Source organism: Aspergillus clavatus, genomic scaffold (genome assembly GCF_000002715.2).
Source record: "Aspergillus clavatus NRRL 1 1099423829805 genomic scaffold, whole genome shotgun sequence".
Taxonomy (NCBI): Eukaryota; Fungi; Ascomycota; class Eurotiomycetes; order Eurotiales; family Aspergillaceae; genus Aspergillus; species Aspergillus clavatus.
In genome coordinates, this window is record NW_001517094.1 from 589,160 (window position 1) to 606,868 (window position 17,709).

At 49.7% G+C, this 17,709-nt stretch overlaps 5 protein-coding genes and 2 non-coding genes across 7 annotated transcripts, besides 4 other annotated features; 3 read left to right on the forward strand and 4 right to left on the reverse strand.

Annotated features, from left to right (window-relative positions):
• Window positions 1–486: 486 nt before the first annotated feature.
• ACLA_020010 (cell division control 45 family protein) lies at window positions 487–3,128 on the reverse strand (the record flags this gene model as incomplete). The annotated part of the gene is made up of 2 exons (XM_001268721.1): window positions 487–2,304; window positions 2,361–3,128. The coding sequence occupies 2 exons, from the start codon at window positions 3,126–3,128 to the stop codon at window positions 487–489; spliced, it is 2,586 nt and encodes an 861-aa protein (XP_001268722.1).
• A 662-nt stretch (window positions 3,129–3,790) lies between these two features.
• Window positions 3,791–3,864, reverse strand: ACLA_020020. Its single transcript has one exon. It is a non-coding gene; the product is annotated as a tRNA-Val (tRNA).
• Window positions 3,865–5,063: 1,199 nt separating this feature from the next.
• Window positions 5,064–5,137, forward strand: ACLA_020030. The gene has a single exon. It is a non-coding gene; the product is annotated as a tRNA-Val (tRNA).
• A 302-nt stretch (window positions 5,138–5,439) lies between these two features.
• Window positions 5,440–6,636, reverse strand: ACLA_020040 (GPI-anchor transamidase; the record flags this gene model as incomplete). The annotated part of the gene is made up of 1 exon (XM_001268722.1): window positions 5,440–6,636. One exon carries the CDS (start codon window positions 6,634–6,636, stop codon window positions 5,440–5,442), a length of 1,197 nt encoding a protein of 398 aa, XP_001268723.1.
• Window positions 6,637–7,550: 914 nt separating this feature from the next.
• ACLA_020050 (putative mitochondrial phosphate carrier protein (Mir1)) lies at window positions 7,551–8,786 on the reverse strand (the record flags this gene model as incomplete). The annotated part of the gene is made up of 4 exons (XM_001268723.1): window positions 7,551–7,650; window positions 7,712–7,996; window positions 8,065–8,484; window positions 8,623–8,786. 4 exons carry the CDS (start codon window positions 8,784–8,786, stop codon window positions 7,551–7,553), a joined length of 969 nt encoding a protein of 322 aa, XP_001268724.1.
• Window positions 8,787–10,446: 1,660 nt separating this feature from the next.
• ACLA_020060 (putative alpha-amylase) lies at window positions 10,447–12,362 on the forward strand (the record flags this gene model as incomplete). Its single annotated transcript, XM_001268724.1, has 7 exons — window positions 10,447–10,507; window positions 10,535–10,942; window positions 10,997–11,592; window positions 11,653–11,676; window positions 11,731–11,751; window positions 11,810–12,032; window positions 12,106–12,362. 7 exons carry the CDS (start codon window positions 10,447–10,449, stop codon window positions 12,360–12,362), a joined length of 1,590 nt encoding a protein of 529 aa, XP_001268725.1.
• A 2,212-nt stretch (window positions 12,363–14,574) lies between these two features.
• On the forward strand, window positions 14,575–16,185 carry ACLA_020070 (MFS transporter; the record flags this gene model as incomplete). Its single annotated transcript, XM_001268725.1, has 4 exons — window positions 14,575–14,979; window positions 15,035–15,410; window positions 15,486–15,533; window positions 15,584–16,185. 4 exons carry the CDS (start codon window positions 14,575–14,577, stop codon window positions 16,183–16,185), a joined length of 1,431 nt encoding a protein of 476 aa, XP_001268726.1.
• An 823-nt stretch (window positions 16,186–17,008) lies between these two features.
• Window positions 17,009–17,042: a microsatellite.
• Window positions 17,009–17,047: a microsatellite.
• A 225-nt stretch (window positions 17,048–17,272) lies between these two features.
• Window positions 17,273–17,296: a microsatellite.
• A 148-nt stretch (window positions 17,297–17,444) lies between these two features.
• Window positions 17,445–17,480: a microsatellite.
• The last annotated feature ends 229 nt before the right edge of the window (window positions 17,481–17,709 follow it).

Here is a 17,709-nt window from a genome sequence, read left to right on the forward strand (position 1 = left end):
CCAACAGAGAAGATCGTCCATAGACATTGCTCTTCATGGCTATAAATCAACAATGGAACAAACGTGGGAAAAATCAGAGCCCACTTGGGGAACACCGCCAGCGCCGTGACATGTGGAGGGAATATGCGAGATGGTCATGGTCGAGAAAGCAGCAATGGGAAGCACAAATGAAATGGATGCTGGTGGTCGAGGGGTTCAAGAAAGAAACAGACATAAGAACAAGACAAAGAACAGAGTTTCCAGCCGGTCATGAACACATATTCTCCTTTTTTGATCCTCCTAGAAACAGAAACGGCCCATCCCCTGGGGCCTCATCCCACTCATTTATGTGTAAAACCCGCAGTGAAAGAGAAAATCCATATGCAAAGAGATCATCAACATTAGGTTAGAGTAGAAGATTCGAGCATGGGAGCAGCAAGATGATGGCAACTCGGCCAAGGCGCGATAGAGAGCGTCGGTGGAAGGAAGGCTCGCGTGTATAGAGCCTTACCCCACGACGCTGCGGAAGCTCAGAGCCTCGAGGAAGCCACCTAGGTCCTCCTTTTGGACTTCAACGACACAATGCTCAAAACTGTCGATGCGCACCCGGGTGTTGGTCTCCTGCACCACCTCCTGGAAAGCGATACCGAATCGATTTCGCAAAAGATGCTTGTTGCCACGCACATCAAGCTCGTCCTCCGATTCCGACTCGGACTCGGACGATGAATCCGAGTCCTCCTCTTCGGTCTCGTCGGCTTCTTCATCGTCATCTTCGGTCCCACGTTGAGCCCGCTCGGCTGCACGTTGCGCTCGACGTTCTTCTCGCTCCTTTTTCTTCTTCTCCTTGGCCTCGTTCTTCTTGCGGCGTTCTTCTTGGCGCTTTGCCATAGCAGCATAGTCGATCACGCCTCCACCTCCGCCAGTACCAACGACAACATATAGGCCACGATCTTCGTCAAGCCCTGCTAGGACTAGTGGGGTTCCCGCAGCGCGCCGTTTCCCGTTTTTGGAGCTGTCGCCCCTCTCGCGCTCTTGAACGCGAATGGCCTCTGCGATCCAGAGTGCCAACTTCGTCAATGCGCCAGGGTTTGTGAAAAGTTTGACATCGGGACCATCCTTGACAACGGCAATACGAAATGCCCGCAGGTGTCGAATCTGGTGCTTGGAGAGGAGGGAGGTGCCGGTGCGGAGAATAGCCCGGTGCAAATGCTGGGCAAGAGGGAGCGCCTTGAGAAGAAGAGTAGGTGACTCCGATGTTAGAGATAAAGCGTCGTATGCACTCCAGAATCGCGGGAGAAGGCTAGATAGATCCGACTCTGTGGAGCCATCTGAATCGTTCGACTCATTTGCGAGCTTTGGTCGTGCGAGTCGTTTTGCATCCCAGGCACCAGGCGCTTCCTCCGGTCCCACCTCGAGAATCGCGCCTACAATGACACCCACGTCTGTGGCGGAGAGGCAAGCCTTCCAGCCCCAACAGCGCACAAACCCCCAACCTTCACGCGAAGATGCGTGACCAGATGCGTCGGCAGGCACAAGGCCATCTAGCCCGTACATCGGTGCATACTTTAATAGTCTTTGCCTTAGTACTCGTTTTAATTCCATATCCATGTGGGTGTAATTTTGATGGCATTGGCTTAAGCTGATCCCCATCTTCGCCAGGAGTTTGTGCAGTCGCTTCTTTCCATTCTCCGTCCAAACATGGAGCCGCGATGCCAAGTAGGGGCTATGCAGCATACTCTCATAGAGTGACCAGTGTCGTACCAGGATGAACCGCGGCTCTGGGGATAGGCGGATCGATTTGTCTGTCGGGGATCGGGCAGTCGTCGGGATAACACCGTTAATCTCTCCTCTGACATCTCGGTCTCTCTCGTAGGGGTCCGGCGGGTTCAGTCGATGAACTTCGTCTCGTAATATTTGGCGAACCCGTTCTCCGCGCTCTCCGCCCCATCCAGCAGATCCTCCAGACTCTGACGAGTTAGAGATGCCGACACCAGACATCGTCCGACCACTGAGTTCCAGGCTAGAGACACCGACGATGGCCAACCAGAGGAGATCATTGTCCTCTCGACCAAGTTCGGACGCTAGAGAATACACGATCGATGATATTGGCTCGGAATATGATGTACCGGCAGAATAATATCTCTGCAAGATAGTCTCATGTTTCTGCTTGAGGCGAATCAATCGGCGTCTCAAGGAACGTGCGGAGGGCTGCTTTGGCAGCGCGGGTGAAGGCGAGTCGGATACCGGGGTGATGGAGCGCGAAGAGTTTGAGGAATCATGGCCGTTCCTGCGTCGTCGGCTCGGTGACGAGGTAATTGAGGATCCCTGTCATAGGAAGGTTAGGGCGAACGGTGGTAATAGCGCAGATGGTAACAACATACTGAATTACTTCTCCTCCGTTGACGAGGAGGCCCATCATCCTCATCGGAATCCTCCTCGTCCTCACGTCCCGACCACGATTTTCGCTTCTTAGACCCTGAGCTCGGTGTATGCTCTTCTTCGTCTTCGCTTCCAGATGCCCCAATGTCGTCGTCTGCGTCTTCGTCGATATCCGGCATTTCGAGCAGTGCGCAGTATGCCTCTCGCTCCCTACTCATCTCTTCCTCAATATCTCCGTCGTCATACACAACAATACCCCCCGTGCCAGACTTATATGACGGCGTGATGCATCCCTTGTCAACACCACGCGTGTTACGTCGTGTGTTGGTAGGAATCCCGTCCGCAGAAACCGTAGCCGCCTCCCCACCAAAAACATTGCTCAGATTCCAGGGCCGCCTTGAGTCGAAAACCCACACTTCTACCCCTCCCATATCTTCCACCTCATCGTCCGGGCTACTCAGGCACAGGATCTCGCTAAGATCCACCAGGCCTCCGACGCCTAGGCATATGACCACGCCTCCGCTGCCCCCGTTATGGGTCTGCATGGGCTTGACCAGCTCCTCTCCGGAGCGAGCGAGATCGCCATATCCGGCTACAGGTTGGATCTTGTGGGGTATATAGTCGCGTTTCAGTAGAGCCGTGAGGATTCGACATGCGCAGAGAGCATCGGGTTCCAAGGCGACGAGAATAAGCACGGGGGGAGATAGCGGATGGTGTGATCGGAGGAGTTGTAGGTAGAGATGCGATATGAGTTGACGAGGAAGATACATTGCAGCTCAAGGGAGCACGCAGCAAACGCGAGGCACGGAAAAGAATGATGACCCGGAAAGAAGAAACAAAATAGCTTCAGCCCCCCGAGAGGCCCTACTCCGTCCCTGAGATCAGTCAGAGTATAATTATGAAGGGTACGAATGCACTGGCGTTATAGCGGCTCCATGGTCTCGTTGTTGATTATCGTCCAGGTAGGTTTCTCCTAGCAAAGGGCGCAATCTGTCGCGAATCTGCAGCGACGCGTCGAGACGTGCCGCACGTGCGGAGACCAGCGCCAAGCCCGGCCTCGTCTATCAATTCAAGACTAATCGTGATTTCAGTGGATCGCGAATCAGCAAAATGATATTTCCAAGAGAGGCATGGGGCTGTAAAGCATGGACCTTGATGTCATTGTATGGTTCTACTCTTTGGGTTGATCTATGGACTTGAGTGTTATTGTTTTTTACCCAAATTATGGTGACTTGTAGTACTCCGTTGTCTTACTTGTAGTTGTTGCACCTTCAGGAATTTCGACTCAAACTGTCTATCAGGTCTGTTTGCCGTTATTGGCCATTAATTAAACCGTCGTCCGGCCAATGATCCCACTTGCCATACGAATCAAAAAGAATTTGGATTCTGGTGACAAAAACGAAACAAAGGAAAAAATTCAAAAAAAAGAAAGTGACCAGTGCCGGGCTCGATCCGGCGACCTTATCGGTGTTAACGATACGTGATAACCAACTACACCAACCGGCCTCTTGATGAAAATAAGCCAAATTTAATGTTATATAATCCCTTTCCAATACTATGGCAATTTAGGGGCATGCTGCATATATGACTTGTGGTTGCCGGTCCATGACATTCTTCTGGTTGATGGGCATGGGCAATGTTGATCGGCTGGAGTCTTAGAGAACTCGCATTCAGAGAGCTTGACCTCAATCCCTTCCGCTGCTTAGATACCACACCAAAAAATCCATCTCATGTGCGCGCTCCAGATGCCAAATATATATACCTCCGTTGCTGATATGTGTCCGCGAATACCTCTCGAGTCAGTGATGCAATTATGGGCACCGGGTAGTACAATGCGGTAAATGCAGGCCATCCACACAGAGGTCATGGCAACAGTCTCCGGTCCCAGTGTCCATGTTTATTTATAGGGCTGCAGTGAACAGCCACACTGCCCGCCTGCCAGCTCATGGTGAAATAAAACATCCAAGCGATGGAGCACAACAGTGTCACCCGTCAACTCGTGCAAAGACATAAAAACAAAGAGAAAAAAAGAAAGAAAGAAAAACACATACCATTGCTACATGCTCTGCAGGCCACATATATGGTTATCAACATAGGTGTTTCCACCATAGGGGGACATCTGATATAGCTCTGGCCCTGAAAAGACCCAGCTGCAGGTCATCTCCATAGTATATACTTATCTGGACCTGTAAGTGATTGTCACCTGGTGTGCCATAGTCAGTGAATACCAGAGCCAGAAAGAGGACAACAGGGCAATGCTAAAGCCAATTAAAACAGTGCAGTATAGTCGGGTGAGGATGGTGGTAGGATAGACTCACAGGTGAACGAGAGCAATCAACCAACCAAGCAGTGTGTACACCAGAAAGAATACTTAAAAGCATGAAGGCCCTGAATCAAGAGATCACTGCGTCTGTATTCGGATTTACCAAGCACGGTTGACTTGCGTATATATCTGTAGGAGTACAGCAGGTGAAGCAAGCCGCTGTCTGTATCGACCTGTAGTGCGAGTAGCTCTTTAATATCGAGCTTAGCATATGTAAAAGGGGAGATGCCTACCGATGTCAGCCACTATAATTACAAGCTAGTAGAGGAGTATATTCCAAACGCTCATTCATTGAGTCGCCGGACAATCACCTCAATTATACCAATCGCAGAATATTGTTTGCCTGATATAGCAAAAACTCAGGCAGTGAATCATAACAAGAGGCCGGTTGGTGTAGTTGGTTATCACGTATCGTTAACACCGATAAGGTCGCCGGATCGAGCCCGGCACTGGTCACTCTTTTTTGCTTTTGTTCGATACCCACATACTCAGCTCAAGGTCCAGTCCTTCGCGAGATCGACATACACAGCACTCTTTTTGTTGCTGCACCCTACAATCATGTTTAACCGGGGGCTGGGTCGATACGGAGCAGCCAATATCCCGTGGCAAAGGGGGAGATCGCCCATGGGTCAAAACGTGGATATTGTAATTGAGCTTCGCCCAAATTACCTACGAAGGCTCATCGTTGCCCAATCCGGGTGATAAAATGACCATGAGATGAATTATGAATTATACAAGTAGTTAAGAGATATAAACGATCAAACCGAGGACCTGCCCAAGATCGATCCAGCGAACCAAATGGCGGCGCATGCGCCCAACACAGAAGCTCCAACCAGCCGTTTCTCCCAGGTCGGCTCCCCAGCCATACGTATCGGCACGACGTTCTTTGACTGCAATATTTGTGAGGGCGAATCTGTCTGAGTGTTGTTTTCAGACACCGGTCCTTTGCGAGCTGCAAGGTCCAGGTCTCGCTTGCGCCATTTCTCCACCAGACGAGCAATCTCGACAAGATCCTCCTTCAAGGAGCCAGGATCTGACGCATTCGCATTCTCAACATCGACGTTCTGGACATTCCCAAAGAAATCGACCACCGTTCTCAGGCGGCCCTCCTGCTCCCCGCCCGGGAAGAGGTCCCACCGGACGCCCGGCTGGGAATGAATCTTGGTCTCGTCGTACGAATCAAAAAGATCCCCCAATGTTGCCTTCGAGTTGGCACTCGTGACCTGAGTCTCTAGGAACTCGAGTACATAGTAGGTCCAGCGGTCGATCACAGCAACCCCGACATCACTGTCCGCATGATGCGAGTACGAGGACTGGTCGAGCTCACTGGATCCCGTCGCAATGATATTCGGCGAGTAGAAGTGCGTGTACATCGTATTGGCCTGGCAGGTGTCGATCATGAAGAGTAATTCATGGTACCGCTTCTTCTCCCACATCTGGCCAAACGCATCCGCCAGATCCCACGCGCCAATTTCCTCGGAGTCCTGGAACTTGAGAAACTGATCCCCGCCATGTCCGGTCATGTACACGAGTACGTTACTCCCAGCGTCCGACCCCAGGCGTTTGCTGCGCGGCACGTCTTCATCCAGCCGATCGGTCAACAGGCGGATGAAGTTCTCCACGGTCACCTCGTAGCCCCGATAGTCCACCTCGATGTTATCTCCGTACAGGTCGACTGCGCGATCTGCGTTGCTATAGACCGTTCCGGGGAAGGCGTTTCGGGGGTTGCAGGCCATATCGTCGGGCAGCATGAGGATGATTTGCGAGTCGGGGATCCCGAGACGCTTGACCGTGCGGTACAGAGAGAGAACATTTGCGAGATGACGGTAGTTGAACCAGAATCGAGAGGTGGAGACGAGAACGGCCCAGTTTGATGTATGCTCAGCGAGAGCGCACCCCGCGAGAAGAGAAAGAAGAAGAGGCAGGACTCGTAAGAGTCGAAAATGGAAAAGCATGATGAGTAGAGAAGATTAGATCATAACCAGGAAGGATGAACTGGGGGTATAAACAGGACAGAGCAGAGGGAACCCAAAGAATGAGACCAGAAAGATTGAAGATTGCTCAGATTTGCATTAGGCTTGTGAAGGAAGGACAGAAAACGAATGTGTTGGACTGTGAAGTTGAGGATTAATAATGGACGCATAAGGCGAGACAATCTAGCGGGGAGGCGTTGAGGTCACGGACCTGGAGTACCTAGTAGCCGGGAGTCCGCTAGCTTGGCATCGATCAAAGAACACCACTCCTACTGTTCATCATACGCACCAGAGTATTTCCTTTTATTCCCTTAAATTGCACATTTGCAAATCAATATCGTTGGCAGTGCATTGCTTCCTTGTAAGAATCTTATGATGACACCGCTTCCTGAAGAGGCAGCATTCCGTGTCAGTCTGCTATCGATGACTCTCAACGCTCGACAATGATATCGACAGGCTCGATATATGATTTCCCCTACGATGGTATGGTGGAGTCCGAGTTGACCAAGGAAACGCTTTTCATATTCAAAGGAATGAAGCCCAATAACCACACCAAGGAAAAGAGTACCGGCTAAATGTCAATGCCAGCAAATATCCAAAGATCAAACAAAAAGGAAATGCGTCTATTCAAATCTATACTACATTCCAGGCAGTGTAAAATACAATTCAATGCGGAGAAAACACTGATCCGGAGACAGGGAAGGTAGATTTTATCTGCCGCGTTTGGCGAAAGTCTCCAGTAGTCGGGTCTTCGTTCCATTCGGCGAGTCGACAAATCCACAACGCTCCATATTGAAGATTTGGATATTGACCGGTATCGAACAATTTTGATCGGCTGGTCAGGTGTTAACCTGGCCCAAACCGATTTCTCCTTCCCCCAACGTCACATCGTTAATTTATTTGCCGATCTCAACACCACCGGTGGCACCGAGGATACGCTTGATGTCACCATAGATGGCGAACTGACCAGCAGTGATGGAACCAACCATGAACAGACTAGAAAAAAATCGAGAATCAGTCACTGTGGAAGACCCTGAGGCGGGAAATGAAAACATACCGAGTACCGATACCAGCGTAGCTGCCACGGATACCGAGGTCCTTGGCGATCTTGACCAGACGGGAGACAGTGCTCTCACCAGGAGCGCCCTGAGTCTTGTTGATCACACTGAGCATGGTGTCGGCGGGCTGGGAGACAAGGGCGGCAGCGAAACCAGCAATGAGACCAGAGCCAAGGTTGATACCAGTCTTAGCACCATCGGAGACGGAGTTCTTGTCGACCTTGCGGTAGACAGCCTCAACGACCTTCTCGAAAACGACGAACTTGGCCATGGTGTAGGGGATCCTGGAGGATAACCATGTTAGTTGACCTGACCCATCAAAAATCCATTTGGGCACCATTGGCGAACTTACTGCTTGAAGAGGATGGGACCGAAACCAGAGTAGAAAGCACCGATACCCTCGTTCTTGAGGATCTTGCCGAAACCGCTCAAGAGGCCGCTAGCGAAGGTAGGCTGAGAGACGAGACGAATACGGGTGGCCTCAAGGGGGCAGAGGGCGATATCAGCGAAGAACTCGGCGGCGGCGGAAGAAGCGAGGTAAACAGCGGTTCTGTTGTTGGAGGCAGTCTCGTAACCGAGCTGGTTGATCCACTGCTGCTTGAAGAACTCATAACCACCGAACTTGAAAGCACCCTGGAGGAAGTAACCAGCGGCGGTAGGACCGAAACCAGTGAGGAGAGCGCCGGCACCCTCGTTGGCAATGACCTGTCTGAAGCCACCGATCATACCACGGTTGTAGGTGGCAGGGTCAAGCTGGATTCTGGTCTTGACGCTATATTCGAAATAAAACGAGAACACGTCAGTCACATTTCCTGATATATACCGCATTGCGCGCCGGGGGGGGGGGATTCCGGAACACGGCGCATTCGATGCGAAGGGGAGCAGTGCGAGGTGAGACGGCGAGACCTACACATCGACAGGGGTGAGAGCACCGTGAGTGACGGAGCAGCAGACAGCACCAGCGAAGGCGAATCTGGAGTAGAGTTGGAAGCTGCTCAACTGAGGAGCAGGGGCGACCTTCTCGATGACGGCGTCGACCTTAGGCGAACCGGTAGAGGGAGCAGCGGTGGCCATTGTGTATTATGTGAGGATGGTATCTAGGGACTCTAAAGATCTAAAAAAGATAGAAAACGGAGGAGGAGGAGGGAGAGGAAAGAGTGGGGATGGGCAAACGAAAGCAATTGAAGCTTTGCAGAGTTTGGAAAAGAGTATAAAAGGAAAAGAACAGGGAAGATTTGAGACCGACAGGAAAAGGATTTCACATCCAGCCCAGGACACAAGGAGCATGGACGCTGGGCACTAGCGGCTCCGATCCCGAAAACTTTTCGCGGGCCAATGCGGGCATCGCTCGGCACCACGACTTGCCAGTTGCCACTGTCAACTCCGATCGCCCGGACAACATTCCAGTATGCATGCATGCATGCTCTGTGAAGTACGGAGTACTGAGTAGTAGGTAGTATTTACTTAGGGGTGGATAAATGTTTTGAATCCAGGACTCCGCAGAGCAAGTAAGTACCTAATCTGCGGTGAAAATGGCGACAACATACACAGCCCTTGACCATTACTACGTACTGTGTAGTATTATTATGAACATACCGCACGCAAACAGGAGGCTAGTGGCGTCACCTGATAGACCTTGGGGAAGTTCACCAATTTCTGATAGCCCAGGAACCCAAGCCAATTTTGAACCATCACTCCTCTTAGGATGTCGTCGCTTATTATTGCGGCTACTACTATCGGAGTGGATATCTGCAAGTTGAGATGGACTCCATAGAAACTCCATGAGATTATTGTATCATTATTGTATGGATAACTCTCAATACCCTGTTGGCCTCAGGCATCAAACCCTTCGACAAAGAGTCTCGGGAACCCTGTCTTCGTCGATAATAATGCCAGAGAAATATCCAGGATATACGGAGTATGATAGTGACGGATTTTTTGGAGCACTCATCCGGGCCATTCCACGAATCAACCAAAGCCATTTCATGCAAAATATCAACAATAGCCAAGAGAAAGGTTCAGGATTTGGTTCTTGTCCTCGTCATATCATTGATTAACTATTGGGTTGATTTGGCCTCCGGATATCGGCAGTTTAGCCGCCTCAGGCATGAAGGTTCAGAATAGGGAGGAACACCTCAGGCATCAACAATCCTTGGTTTTGGATTCTTTTTCTGTTCTCTTTTGTTCTTGAGCAATCGTGGTGATTGCTGACACACACTTGAAACGGGATAGCTAACTATATCTATTCGTCCTCGCAAGGGATCGTCTGAAGATCATATTGGGCTTCAAGTTTGTCAAAACTCAAGGGAGATACGCCACATCGTATTGCTATCTATCACAGTTGTTCCCTTTCGCCTCGAATCTATTTCTGCACCACACTATCACTATTTGGGTCACAATGTCTTAATCCATCCCAGACATCGACAGCACATCTGAACAACTAACGACGAAAAATATGATCTGATCGATTCTATAATTACACCGGGGATTCTTACTTAATCTTTATGAGTGTTGGCTATAAGATCGTGAGACATCGAAACTTCTTTGCCAGTGTTGTTGTATAATCCTTTTCATACTCTCGTAGTCATCCCTTTCCCATCAATATATCAAGAGTTCATTGGTATATCCAATATCCATCACAGACTAATCATCTACATCTTACTTTTCTCCATCCTCTACCAATGGTCTCGTTTCTTCTGAGCTGTTTCTCCGGCAAGAAAAGAGAGAAGCAAAGATGGAAAGAGATCGAAGGTCTGCACTTCCCCCCGCCACCCTGAAACGACTGTATTTGAACCGTGTGTGTTGATATCGTGCCTAAATAGAACGAGCGGAGAATTTAGACAAACTCCCATCTTGGGATGCACCAGACAATGTGCTCTTAATGCAAGGTTTTGAATGGCACATGCCGGCCGATCAAGCCCACTGGCGTCGTCTGCAGCGTATTCTACCAGATCTCAAGGAGATCGGGGTAGACAACATCTGGATCCCTCCCGGCTGCAAAGCTATGGAACCTGAAGGAAACGGCTACGACATATACGATCTGTATGACTTGGGTGAATTCGATCAAAAGGGCACTCGAGCTACCAAATGGGGTACCAAGGAGGAACTTCTGGAGCTCAGTTTAGCCGCGCAAGATCTCGGTATTGGTCTCTATTGGGACGCGGTCCTAAATCATAAAGCTGGAGCAGACTTCACAGAGCGCTTCATGGCTGTGGAGGTCGATCCACAACGTATGCGCTCTCTCCCTTAGACCCTCGTTCTCGCTTCCTGACATCTATCCACAGAGCGAAACCTCGAGATTGGACGTCCCAAGGAGATCGAGGGATGGGTAGGATTTGACTTTCCTGGCCGCGGTGACTTGTATAGCTCCATGAAGTACCACTGGCAGCATTTCAATGGCGTTGACTGGGATCAAGCCCAACAGAAGAACGCCATTTACAAGATCAAGGGTCCCAACAAGAACTGGGCCAAGGATGTCGGCCATGAGTTTGGCAATTATGATTATCTAATGTTCGCCAACCTCGATTACTCCAATGCCGAAGTCAAAAACGATCTTCTTCAGTGGGGTGAATGGATTGGCACACAGATACCTCTCAAAGGCATGAGGCTGGACGCCGCGAAGCACATGTCGGCTGCTTTCCAGAAGGACTTTGTTGATCATGTCCGACAGACACAGGGTGCAGACTTCTTTGTTGTCTCGGAGTACTGGCTGTGTGATCTCAATGTTCTCCTTGATTTTTTGAAGAAGATGGAAGACCGAGTCTATTTGTATGATGCCCTGTTACTGGATCGATTCTCGAAGATGTCGCGGACCGAAGGCGCGGACCTGCGCTTGATTCTTAGGGACACGTTAGTTCAGAAAAAGCCCCAGAATGCCATTGTAAGAACCCCCCCCCCGCTGCTGTTTCCTTGTCAATTGTGAGACTCACTAACGGACCAGACATTTGTGACGAGCCATGATACGGTAAGAGAATAGCTACTGCTCTCATCATTGTTACCCTTATTGACTTGATAACAGCAACCAGGTCAGATGTTGGCGGTATGATGATTCCATTGACTTATTCGATGTTTTTCAGACTAACGAACACTATCAATAGGCACCCGTTGCAGCGTTCTTTAAGCCACTGGCGTACGCCCTGGTCCTTCTCCAGGACAAAGGGCAGCCTTGCGTCTTTTACGGTGATCTTTATGGCATAAGGAAGAATGTGAAGCGTCCAATGGTCCCTGCTTGTCATGGCAGGCTTCCGATTCTTACACGGGCTCGTAAGCTCTACGCCTATGGAGAGCAGCAGGAATATTTTGACGAGCGGAACTGCATTGGTCCGTATTATCCACCGCGGATGGAAACCCGTATTCTTTCTGTCTTGCTTCATGTTGCTAACGGGCCGAACAGGATTTGTCCGCTATGGCAACCGTCGGCACCCCGCGGGCCTTGCATGTGTCATGAGCAACGCTGGTCCGGCGCAGAAGCGAATGTTCGTTGGGCGGCGACATGCTGGGGAACAGTGGACGGATATACTGCAGTGGCACCCGGAAACAGTCACCATCGATAAAGACGGATATGGCCTCTTCCCTGTTTCGAAAAAGAGTGTCAGCGTCTGGGTGAACTCTGAAGCCGAGGGGAGGGATACTCTCAATCGCCGCTTGTAGGTCGCCCATTTGCATTGATTGCACCAGATCCCGCTTCTTGGAAGACTGACTCACATTGCAACAGTGACACGGATATATATAGAGATTGATGTCATGAAAGACACTGACGATGTGGCCGCAGCAGCTAGTGCCACATATCAATCTTTGTTACGTGGATGATCCCGGAACCATGAAAACTTCGATTTCGATTCGAACAGAAGGAGAACTCGACATCATTTTATACCCGCTTGGCGGATGGCTAATCTGTTCTGACCTAGATATTAATACCTGTTGTATAATCTAATTTATGGAAGACCATATGTCTTTAGTTTACTCGCGAAACTTTTATGCGACCTTCCTCATAGAGATAGGCCTGTTCAACGAAACTGCGCATAATAGTCGCGTGGATAAAGCCCAACACATGGAGGTCTGCCACTGTTAGTAGATGTTGTCACTTGCGGTATCTTGCGAAGAACAAAGTCAACGGTTGCCAGGAGGGTGCGAAGGAGGGCCCGAGAACTATGGCCTGTGGTGCAAGCCAAACCCCTGATCTCTCGTCATTCCAATTTTTTAACCGACCACTTCATTCTTTACAACTTGGTCCCAGCGCTATGATCCTTGTTCGATGTTGCGGATACCGCAATGGTTCCTACAACCCCCCCAAGGATGGTCCATGCGAGAAGCGCTTTTAAGCCGGCAATCCCATAATCGCATATACTTGGATCTCTGCCACTTCAAGATAGCATAGCACCTTCAATATCGATTCTCAATGATCACTCTCTAGGGGCAATCTTGTCCTTGTGGACCCGATCAACAGCCAGAGACACAAACTTCGTCAGGACTTCGAAAACATAATACCCATTGGGGTCCTCCAACAACCGGCATGCGTGCAATTACGTGACAATGTGGATCAACAGCTGCGAGGAATATATGTACCGTGCGCAAGTGATGTAGAAAGCGATGATGATCGAGAAATGCTGCTTGTTGAGTTCGTAATGTCAAGGCGGGTCAAACGATCGCCCGCATTTCCGCGTTCGGAACTTGACTCACAATCACTTTGTATGCGGATTCCTTTTTAGCAATTCTACAATCTTCTTTTTCTGTTTGATGCTAATGATGAAAGCAGCCAGAGTAGACAGACATGCTGGACCGGTCAAATGGCAAAACTCGCTTGGTTGTCGTGATTGGAGGTGAAGATACGCTGGCTCTGGGTCATCCTTGACAGGTCGATCTAGTGTATCTCCCGAGTCAATATCCGGAAAGATGATATGCGAGAAACTGCATCTATGAGTACTTTATGACAAAAGAGTAACTATGTGCTGATGATTGTCGATACAGATCCAAGAACAAGGTGGTTGGGATGAGTGGAACGACCGTGTCTGTCGCAAGGGGAGACGATCTATGGAACAACGGCCAACGAGAACTAACGCCTTCATACAGCAGCACGCAGGGCATCTTGATAATGATTATTATTGAAAGGATCTATTATGAACAACTCCTAAGCCCAAGAAACACATGGGACGATTTTTCGAGATCAATCAAGCTTCACCGTTCCAGCCTTGCTCGGCCCACCTTGCCCGCAGACGGAAGGGTTCCTGTCATCTTGAGTCCGTTTGGGTCAATCAAGGTCCGTTCAGCTATTTGATTCAATAGTCGGATACCGGTCTCTGGCATGGAGCAGGTATGCTAGATCCACTTATCTCTTCACCGTCGTCCGGGATCAAACAGAAGGTCGAGGGGCATCCCCGTAGATGATGACGAGTACTTGGACAACACATCCTGTCATCGCTTTCATGGACTTAAGGACCAAGCTGTCATTTGAATCTTGAGCGAATGATAGCAGTCAAGCTTCTGAGTCAAAACGAGACATAGCATCATGTCCGACTCTACTTCTCCAGAAAGACACCCTCAACACAACGACGTGACCAGAGGTACGTTGCCTATACCGACTCAAGATATGATAGCAAAAGTCCTAAACAAAATAAGAAGAGGAGATTACAGCCTCGTCAGATGACTCGCGCCATGAGATGTTGTATTCCAGCTACGGCCCTGTCCAGAGACAGAATGTTCTCCCAATTCTACCACACTACTGCCAGATGGCAACGAAGACAGTAGTCTCCTTTGGGCCGGATGATCCAAGCCATCCAAGTAACTGGTCAAAGGTGCTGTACTGCTATACTGTGATGGGGGTTTACCTTAGCTAACGACCTATCTTTGACATAAGGCGTTGAGGATGTTTGTGCTTGTGACCGGTGCCAGCGAGGTCATGAATAGCACCATTGCATCATCAGTGACCAGCGGGGCTATTGATCAGATAGTGCAAGATTTCGGCCTGAACAACGATGCGATTCTGGTCTTGCCTATCTCCATGTTCCTGATAGGCTATATTCTAGGGCCTCTGCTTTGGGGGCCTAGTTCAGAGGCTTATGGGAGAAGGCCTACTCTCTCGGTGGCCTTTGTCCTTTACACTGTCTTCTTGATGGCATCTGCATTGGCAAAATCGTACTCTTCTCTACTAGTCTTCCGATTGATTGACGGCATGGCAGCTTCAGCGCCCATCACAGTCGTCGGTGGGGTCTATGCTGACATTCAAGCAGAGCCGACAGCACGAGGTCGACTCATGGCGTACTACATGACTGTATGTACGCCTCTTTCCCACACCATACCTTGTGCCTTCTGATAGTTTTCTGTAGGCAACAACATTAGGACCCGTCCTTGGACCACTAGTCTCTGGCTTTCTCTCCTCTTACGGCTGGCGGTGGTGCTTCTGGTTTGCATTGATATGTGCAGGTGTTACGCTGCCCATGGCCCTCCTGATGCCAGAGACATATGCACCAGTGATTCTCCAGCGCAGAGCTAGGAGGTTGCGCAAGGAGACCGGCAACATGAACATTGTGTCACCCGTGGACTTGAGCTGTCAGAGCCTAGGACGCAAACTTGCAGTCAATCTAGCGCGTCCGTTTCAGATGCTATATCATGAAGCCATTACATCTCTCTCATGCTTATATCTTGCACTTACTTATGCTGTGTTCTATCTGTACTTTCAAGCGTATCCTATCATTTTCCAAGGTTAGTCCAAGAATTTTTCCGTACGAGCCCCTCTTTATCTTGTATCGTCCCGGAATCTTACTTAATCCTCGCAAGACATCCATGGCATGACTCCTGCACATTCTGGATTATGTTTTCTTCCAAGTGAGTGACCCCATTGAGTTGAGAGCCAAGGCCTGTCTAAGAAAGTCCAGTCGGCGTCGGCGCCGTGCTCGCCTGCATCATCTTCATCTGGTACGATGGTTTCCTCGCCCGGGCCAAAGCGCAGAATATCAGCTGGGCAAATATCGAAGAATATCGCCGGCTTCCACTTGGATGCCTTGGGGGACCATTATTCGTTGTATCACTTCTCTGGATCGGTTGGACAACCTACCCGACGGTGCATTGGGCTGTCCCGCTTCTATCGGGCATCCCCTTTGGGACGGGGTATCTCTTGAACTTCATGGCCATGACCAATTACCTTACCGATGCATATGAGACGTATTCCGCTAGTGCACTGGCAGCATCTACATGCACGCGAAGTGTCCTCGGCGCCGTGCTGCCACTCGCAGCGAAGCCTATGTTTGATCGTCTGGGGGTGCACTGGGCGTGCACGTTGATCGCGCTGTTGAGCCTTGGGGTCTCGGTCATTCCGTTTGCCTTCATCCGATATGGAGATCGGATCCGAGCGAACAGCCGGTTCTGTCGGGAATTGAAGAGACTCAAGGAAGCCGAGGGCGAGATGATAGCCTCAGCTGTGATGTCGGGGGTTGAAGTTCAGGCGGAAACCAAGGATGCAGAGAGACAGCATGCTTGATATATTGCTTTATCTTCTTGCGAGTTGCGCACGTTAGGGCAAGAGTTTCTGCTAGTAGCAGTGCAGTGTGTAACTAACAGCGACATTGCTATCGGCATACGCTCATTCTCTCACTTAGGGATAATATTCCCGACATGATGCAACACCTCCGTCGCCCGAGTTAGGGCTGCCGAGCCACTGGGTGATATGCTTACATGACGACATGGACACGACAGCAATGCGCGCGTTTATTTATTCTACTTCTATTGACCATCGATCCGATGAACGCGTCTATATGATATAGAACTGAATCAACCAACGAGCAATCCACTCCTCACCATGCCTCAGTATTTGGTTCGTTCCCCCAGCCCAGAGACAGGTGCGAGTGATACTTACTAGCTACAGTTCAAATTCAAGTCGTATGCGACGGTTGGAAACAAGAAGGAGTAAGGTGTTCTGCATCCTATTTTAATTACTATCTAATCAGCTCGCAGGGTCCTCGGCGAGATCGAGTCCCATGGAGGACACTTTGTGAGAGAAGAGCGGTTCCTCAAGGGCTACGTGTAAGATCCCGAGTCCCACTCCCCCTGACTATCTATCTCCCTGCAATATCCAGGTCAAACCTGATTTCTGACATGCGCCTGAAGGTATGATGTCCCAAAGGAAGATCTGGATACAAACAACTTCCGGACGAGAGATTATCTGCTCTCCTCGGAGAGACAGGATTAGATGCAGTGTAGGGCAGTATAGTATATTATAGCAAATAGTACCACTCATTCCTGAGTATCTGGAAATAGAGTCAGCATGATATCATGATGACTTGCCGGCGCCGCTACGTAGGCTATATCTATCTATCTATCTATCTATCTATCTATCTATATATATGTCCAAACTTTCCTCTGGAGAGGAAGAGAAAGACGATGGGTCCACGCATAGTGTAACGCATACCCTTCAGAGACAGGATGCCTTTCCACACGGTGAGTCCCGGTGGACTAACGTGTGTCGTCCTGCATGATATCCATACTGACGTATGCAGGTTTTTCTCCAAGATCATACCAGCGAGTCGGATATCGACCGGTGAGGTCTTTTCTCTGTGTGTTTCTGGAACAAAAAAAAAAAAAAAAAAAAAAAAGGGGATCATGTTCTTCTTACTCGGTGCATATGCTGCAGGATGAAGTCGCTCATCACATCCGCCGGGGCAAGATCATGAAACAGCATGAGAATCATATCAGGTGAGCTAGCCAGTCAAGGCCATCTGTTTTGTTTCCAAACCAAACCAACACTGCACTGCACTGCGCTGCGCAGCGCAGCGCAGCAGAGGGCTATACTGATAAGCTGATTCTGGCACGAAACATCCCAGCTTCGAAGTCCCGGACCGGTTTGACCTGCATCTGATCACGAAGAATCTGAACCTGGAGACGCAGGCCGACCATCCTTGACGATGGTTGCCGAGAATAGAAATAGAACAACCAGGTCAAAGAGAGCATAAACCGATATAGATAGAATTGCAATTGGCAGTGACTTCAAGAAACCTGGTTGATATAT